The 7,430-nt window shown below is 40.0% G+C and overlaps 1 protein-coding gene across 1 annotated transcript in view; it reads left to right on the forward strand.

Annotated features, from left to right (window-relative positions):
* Positions 1-856: 856 nt before the first annotated feature.
* LOC140931072 (sodium-dependent phosphate transport protein 2B-like) overlaps positions 857-7,430 on the forward strand; it is a 6,762-nt gene continuing 188 nt past the window's right edge. Inside the window, exons 1-4 of the mRNA XM_073380814.1 lie at positions 857-968; positions 1,054-1,189; positions 2,264-2,536; positions 5,449-7,430. The exon at positions 5,449-7,430 is cut by the window's right edge and continues 188 nt beyond it. Coding sequence (XP_073236915.1) covers positions 894-968; positions 1,054-1,189; positions 2,264-2,536; positions 5,449-6,767 — 1,803 coding nt within the window. The 5' untranslated portion in view covers positions 857-893 and the 3' untranslated portion in view covers positions 6,768-7,430. The remainder of the gene's footprint in view (positions 969-1,053; positions 1,190-2,263; positions 2,537-5,448) is intronic.

The raw sequence follows: 7,430 nt of genomic DNA on the forward strand, positions 1-7,430 counted from the left end.
CCCTCGTTCAAACCGGTTTTAAAACAACCCGCTGATTTGTTGCAAGACAGGTCTGATATGGGTTGCAAAACGTTCCTCAACATCCGGGTCCTCAACAGCGCTATCAGTCAACTTGTTTTACAGCAATGTTGCAGTTTTTTGTTGCCTGTTTTACCGTACCATTACGTCCGAGCGATCTAGTCAGAGTCAAGACTGACTCTTATACTAAAGAAGCTCTTAGAAAACATGACTCGGTTCAGTTATTTATAGCAATAGTTTTTATCTGCTGCTCAATTTTAGACAACGTTATTGTAGTTAAGTGCATGAAGAAAATTTCACCCAATTGTCATATAAGCTCATATACACTTAACAAGAAGTTAAACTAAACAAGAAGTTTTTTTTGGTGACAAACAACAACCGTTACGTGAATTCAAACTGTGTAAACAAAGACTTACTGTTATATATTTTCATCAAAACTTATAGGTTAGAATTGAAGGTGATTAACCAATTGGTTTCAACTAAAACAACTAGACAACTCGTTCTCGTTTTCAAAGAGTCAAAGAGTCAACTCAACTCATAGAAAACTAGGCGAACTTCGCAGTGCCGGTGATCATAAGTGTTAGAAATGTTAAAATTAAATTACAAGAAACATGCATGAATATGTCTCCTGCTCCTCCTGTTTTAAACATAGAAAGAAGTTATTTTTTAATAACACAGCGAAAAGCTAGCCATCCGTTGTAAGGATATGCTTACTTGACCAAGAATAAGTAAGCTACGCAAACGTCACTCTTAAAAACCGGATCCTGATGACGCTGAACAATAGAGCCGGCCTCTTAGTATTTGCCCTGTCAACTCATTCCTTTGTTCCTTATTCTTTATATTCGAAGAATCTTCCAAATCTCGTCATTTGCATCATGGCGGACTTCACGAGAGTTTCATCCAAACATGGAGACGTGGAAATGGCAAATCGCAACGGACCTTACCATGCAGTAGGTTCCATATTCTCTTTGGTCATTTTTCAAAGACTTTGACTTGTTGGAAACATTTTTGACTTCCAAAAATGACTTTTCGCAGAATGAAAACAAAGGTTATTTAGCAGACCCCGGAGAAAACGCAGGAAATAAACACGGGTGGAAAGGAAACCAGAATGAGGAAGATTTTGATCCTTGGGCTCTGCCCGAACTTCAGGATCTTGGACCAAAATGGTCTGGTAAGTTTTGTTGCATTCAGTCTGGTTGTATTCTTCGTCTAACTTCGTCATACCACAAAATTCCGAAAATGACCCCCGCGGGTATCAAATGGTTTTAAAAGTAATAATGAGTTAATAAATAAATAAATAATAAATAAATATAATCATCTGTTTCAAAGGCCTCTTTTTTGGGGCTCATAATCGCGGGGAAATTTTCGTCTTCAAATCCTTCGGGCTTTTAATTGTAGGAAATTTGTGTCAACAGTTTTCAAAGCACAATAGCAGGATTCTAGAAATTCGTGGGAAGTAATTCTTCAGAACTTGCAAACTTAAACGCCGCAGCAATAACGGAACTTCACTGAAAATGGAAATGCTGGAACTAGTACGAGATATCATAAATTTCATGCCATGACTTGATACTGTCGCCCATCGGACGGGCCAACATCTTACGTGCTAAGTCATCAAATAACAGGAAGTTACGTTTTTAGCACCACCATCGTAATTTCAGTTGTAATATCAATATTAGGAAAGGCAAAGTTTTTAAAGCAACTCAGTTGCGGCTTATTCAAATGGAGTCACGCGATATATTTCTGGAAACAAAGAAAAAGAGAGAAAAAGAAAGAAAAAAAGAAAAAATGGAATAAAAGAAGAAAAGCGGAAATACCATGTATATAAATAGAAATACCTGAATAACTTGTTGTTGTTGGCATTATTTTCCCTCTTTTTGGCGCTTACTTTCTTATCATTTAGCAAGAAACTCGTTTCAACTAGCAGCAAAACATGTTACATACAGAGAACAACAACTGATTCACAATGCAAACCACAATAATGCTTTCTTGTCAATGCCGATGTAACAATGTCAAACTATAACCTCACATCAAATCACAACAGGGTTTACAAATGCCTTGAAACCTGTTGCTAACAACAATTCGTTACCAACAATTGCGACTTCAGTGCCGGATCCAGACCTTGAGATAAGAGGGGTGGAGGGGGAGGGGGGGGGGGGGGGGGTGTTGTGCGGTCTCCAAAAAATTTTTGGATCCGCCATTGGACTTATGATTGTGTGATCGAATCTTTCTGTTTGTTGACCGACAGAGCTCGACGGCACAGGAAAGTTTCTTCGCGTCGCTCTGGCGTTTACCAAGATTGTCCTACTCCTTGGTCTTCTGTACTTGTTCATCTGTTCGTTGGATTTCCTGAGCAGTGCCTTTCGCCTGTTGGGAGGAAAAGCCGCTGGCGAAGCCTTCGCTTCGAATGAAATTCTTAGCAACCCCGTGGCTGGCCTTATGATTGGCATCCTGGCAACTGTCCTTGTTCAAAGCTCGTCCACTACAACTTCCATCGTGGTCTCAATGGTGGCTGCTGGCAGTAAGTTTAGTTTGTATTTTACAACAACATTGTTGCATGGTTTTGGAAGATATTTACCAGACTTTACTGTAATTTATATAACGTTTTAGCGCGTCCAATAGCTTCCAATGGTCACATATCTAAAAAGAATTTCAGCATATTTAAAATCAACGGTGTTTAAGCAGAGGCTTTTGTTTATTTATGGACCATAGTTTCGTCATAGAGGAAAAAAACCCCTATATTTTGTCACTCATCGAAAAAGTAATACAACACACTTATTTTGAGTTGATATTAGCCTGGTAGCCAATAACCAACAACGCTGGAGTTTGTCCGGCTTGAACTGTGCAAAAGCTAGAGAAGTCAATTGAAAAGTGTGTTCCTTGTTTGTTTTTCTTCCAACCATTTCATTAATCAGTTTTGTCACAAAACCAAGTTTCAGAAATAGATACTAAGTTAGATTCCCTTTGTCGCACATTTTGTTTTTGGAGTTTCCTTGGATACTCCTCATTGTGTTTATCATTTTACTTCTGCATTTGTGCTGTTTCAAATATATTTGGTTGGAAAATGATGATGTTTTTGTATGCGCCTGAGAGTGCCTTGTGTAGATGGATAACCGCTCATTTCGCCCCGGTTCCTTAGCCCCCTGTTTTAGAACGAGGAATATTATAAAGAAGCGCGCTTGTTTTGGTTTAAGCAGGCTTACAACTAGGGTAAAAGCTGGTAGCCTGCGAAAACATCCGATTCTCCTCGCTCTTCGCCGCTGGGGACGTTTCGCGCGAAACGTCCCTAGCGGCGAAGAGCGAGGAGAAACGGATGTTTTCTCAGGTTAAAAAGCTGGCTACGCCCCTGACAGTTATGTTTTTCACTTCAGAAATCCTTAAATGTAGCTTTTAATATGTTTGCAACACGCGGCGTGACGTTGTAATTCTTACCCCTAAAACTGCAAACAAACTGTGGAGCGTCAAATAGATACTATTATGCGGGTTTTACCCTTGCACTTGTTGGTGAACAGAAAGTACACTTTGAACCACAAGATCATACCACCTGTAATCACTCTCTGATCACGTGCGTCAGTGTTCAAAATCTACGTTTGTCTCTTCCATACAATTGTTATGCTCCATGCTCCATCAAGCGACAATTTTCGCGGCTTGTTGCACACACACACTCATCAACCTTTTACGATAAACAGTTCGATATTACACGTGAAAATGACAACTGGTTAAAGTATTTTCGGAATATCCCAAATTCTTTCGCCACATTATCCTAGTCCCTGGACCTCACTTTCCTCTTTCCCAGTCTTCCTCCGAATTCCATAATAAAATACAGTGAAAACATACGGCATACCTGAAGCGCTCGTTCCCTCATGAATTAGCCATTTTACTGAAGTTCCGCTTGTTGTGTCGAATGTCATGTCGGTTGCGACATAACTGATTGCTTGATCACGTTGCCATAGTAGCAAAATTTCTGGATGACAACAAACCGAAAACGTGAATTTGCACTGTTTCAAACTTCATCAATCTTAGTCATTTTCATTTAATTTGTCAAATGTTGGCGAAATTTTCTGGCGTTGAATTCGAAAGGACCGTCTCTAAGTTTAGAAAAAGAACAAGAAAATTTTTGTGTTTTGTTCACCTACTTTATAAAGCGGAGGCGTGAAACTAGTAAGTTTCATGTAGCAGTCGTGCAACGACAGCGAAGAAATGTAAAAAAAAAAAAAAAAAACGTGATGCATGTGCAAAATTGTTGTTTTGCTACTCTAAACCTATTAAGCCAGTTATTTAAATGGAGTTTAGCCAGTGTTTAACAAAACCTCGTTCTGACACATTTTCTGTTTTCCTAACGCTTTTATCCTAAAACTATTTATCATGAAAAGATGCTTGACGGCATAACGCGTAGACTAGAAATGGCATCTATATTTTTAAAATAATCATTTAGGGACGAGAACTGGAGGTCCAAAGATTTGCCAAACCGCGGCTTAAGTTAGACTTCGTTTAAATAACCGACCCATTGTTTTTTCCCGTTCTCGTTGCCGTCGCCATCGTCGTTGCTTAAGCTCCCTATTGTTGTGATCCAAAAATTTTGCTTCCATGGTAACCGGACGTCACACTTCTCCTCTTTGGTGTGTTGTGTCGAATTGCACTGTGGGACTGTTTTGAAAGGCAAATTTTGATCCAGTTTCCTGCGAATCCTCATATCCGGTTGAAAAGTAAATGGAACACGTCTTTTCGGGTGGAACATCTGGAAAGGTAGTCCTGTTTTTCCACACGGAATGTTCCTAGCAGAAATTTGGGTTCCATTTATTAAAGCCCATCTTTGATACAAGTTTCAGGCTTTCGAGGCCGTTTTTCGATAACAGCCCGTGTAAATGGTAAGCACGATTCTTGAACAAAATTTACCAGCTCTGATTTTTACTTAGCAATTGCCCAAACCATGAACCGACCGGTTTGCCAATGTAATAGGTAAACACTCAACCAGTAGCTCCCAAACGACCAAAACAGTCTCAAAAAGTGAAATTCATCACCGTTACAACATCAGCCCTGTCTCATGAGAGCAACCTTAAATGATGTTTCTACCACTGCACTCGATACAGTTTGCCGACGGCTTATCGCTTCCGGCTTGTTTAGTGAACATTTAATTCAATAGACCTTATTTTCGCACAAGTTGTTTTGAATGCAACTGATTATAGAAAACCTTTTATAACAGTTGTAAGGGAATAATAGGTCGCATAAGAATGAAGTAAACTCGAACCACGTTGTTAGTCCCTGGCATTCTTATTACTTTTTTGACTCCTAAATAGCAATCACTAGAATACCCATACAGACCCTTGTTGGGCAAATATAATTGACACCCTTAAGCTAGGGCTACCTCTGTTTTCAAACGTATTTCAGGTATTTATGAATAGTGAGAGATTAACAGAGAACTTTACCTTTCAGTTGTGGATGTTAAGCCTGCCATTCCAATGGTAATGGGAGCGAACATTGGAACATCAGTCACCAACACCATTGTCTCCTTGGCTGAAGCTGCCGAGCGAAATGAATTCCGTCGTGCCTTTGCTGGAGCCGTCGTACACGATATATTCAATTGGTTGTCTGTCATTGTGTTTTTGCCTCTGGAAATAGCTTCCGGCTACTTGCGCCGACTAACTGGAGAGATCATTGACTCCCTCAGTCTCAAAACAGATAAAGGTGTCAACCAAAAGTTGTTGAAAACAATAACGGAACCCTTTACCAAGCTTATTATTCAGTTGGATAAAAAAATCATAACGGAAATTGCCCTTGGAGACAAATCTCTTGAATCGAAGTCTCTAATCAAAAGTTGCAAGCCGAAAAATGTCACTGAGGAGGTCAATAAGAGTGTGGAAAATGTTACCACTGGGAGTATAAGTTATAAACTTGTGAACGAGACGTCTACAACATATCCTTCCTGCTTCCTTTTTGCAGACACTCCACTGAGTGACACAGAAGTTGGTGTCATAATCCTGGTGATAGCTATCGCTCTTCTTTGTGTCTGTCTTATACTAATCGTCAAAATCCTTCATTCCATGCTTCGCGGTCAGATGGCCAAGATTATCAAGAAGACCGTCAACGCAGACTTCCCAGGGCCATTCAAGTATTTCACTGGTTACTTTGCCATCTTGGTTGGTGCTGGGTTAACAATGTTGGTTCAGTCCAGTTCCATCTTCACCTCCGCCCTTACGCCTCTTATCGGTGTCGGAGTGGTGTCTCTTGAGCGCGCCTTTCCCCTCACTTTGGGTTCAAACATCGGAACAACTGCAACGGGCATTCTGGCAGCCCTGGCAAGTACCTCAAACTTGGACAAAGCTCTCCAGATTGCCTTCTGCCATCTGTTCTTCAATATTTCTGGTATCATATTATGGTATCCAGTCCCTTACGTTCGCAAATTGCCTATCAACACGGCAAAATTCCTGGGCAACAAAACTGCTGAGTACCGCTGGTTTGCCTTGGCTTACCTGATTTTTGGTTTCTTCCTCCTTCCTGCAGCTATATTTGGCTTGTCACTGGCTGGTTGGCAAATCCTGGTTGGTGTTGCGGTCCCAATTGTTCTTCTCTTGCTGTTCATCATCATTGTCAACATCCTTCAGAGGAAAGCCCCAGACGTTTTGCCAGAGGCTCTCCAAGATTGGAAATGGCTACCAAAATGGACACGATCATTGGAGCCTTATGATCGTGTGTTTAAAAAATTGGCTGGACTTAAACGATATTGCTGCTGCGGTAGAAATCGGGAGGACTAAAGTGAAAAAGAAAACTCCTGTGACAGCTACAAGCTAAAGGGAAATTATTTGGGTCGGACAGAGCTCACAAACACTAATGAAGGCAAAATGATCCTTTTCATCACTTTTACAGTAGCGTGGATCGAAATTATGTATATAATTTTAAAAGCTGTAAAGTCCACACTTTTAAAAGTGAATTTTGTTGAAATTTTTGTTACAGTTGTTTCTGTTATCATTCTGGTTATCCGTGGCTAGCTTTGGGCGACCACTGGTCACGCGAATAAGTTACACAAACGGCTTTTAAATATTGATTAAATTCAAGATGTAGAGATCCCAAGATGTTCAGGCAATAGCCAATCAAGAAATAACGTTAAAGTTAAAATAGTAGTAGTAATTGCTTCCTGGCGTTTTTACAACTCGGATTTGAAATAAGGCATGTATTGCCGATATAATCTCTAAACCCAGTAATTGTCTATTGTATTTTACTATAATAATGGTTGCTTAGTGAAGTAAGATTCAGTAAATACCTGCAAATAAGAACCTATTTTTTTGAGGTCTGGCAAAATAGCTTCTTGTATTTTTGATGATTAAAATTGTAAATTTCTGCCGGGAGGTTGGTAAAACCACTTAGTCCTCGTTTGCGGGTGTATTTTAGTGAGTACAAGTTCAGACACTGATTAATGG

Source organism: Porites lutea, chromosome 3 (assembly GCF_958299795.1).
Source record: "Porites lutea chromosome 3, jaPorLute2.1, whole genome shotgun sequence".
NCBI classification, from domain to species: domain Eukaryota; kingdom Metazoa; phylum Cnidaria; class Anthozoa; order Scleractinia; family Poritidae; genus Porites; species Porites lutea.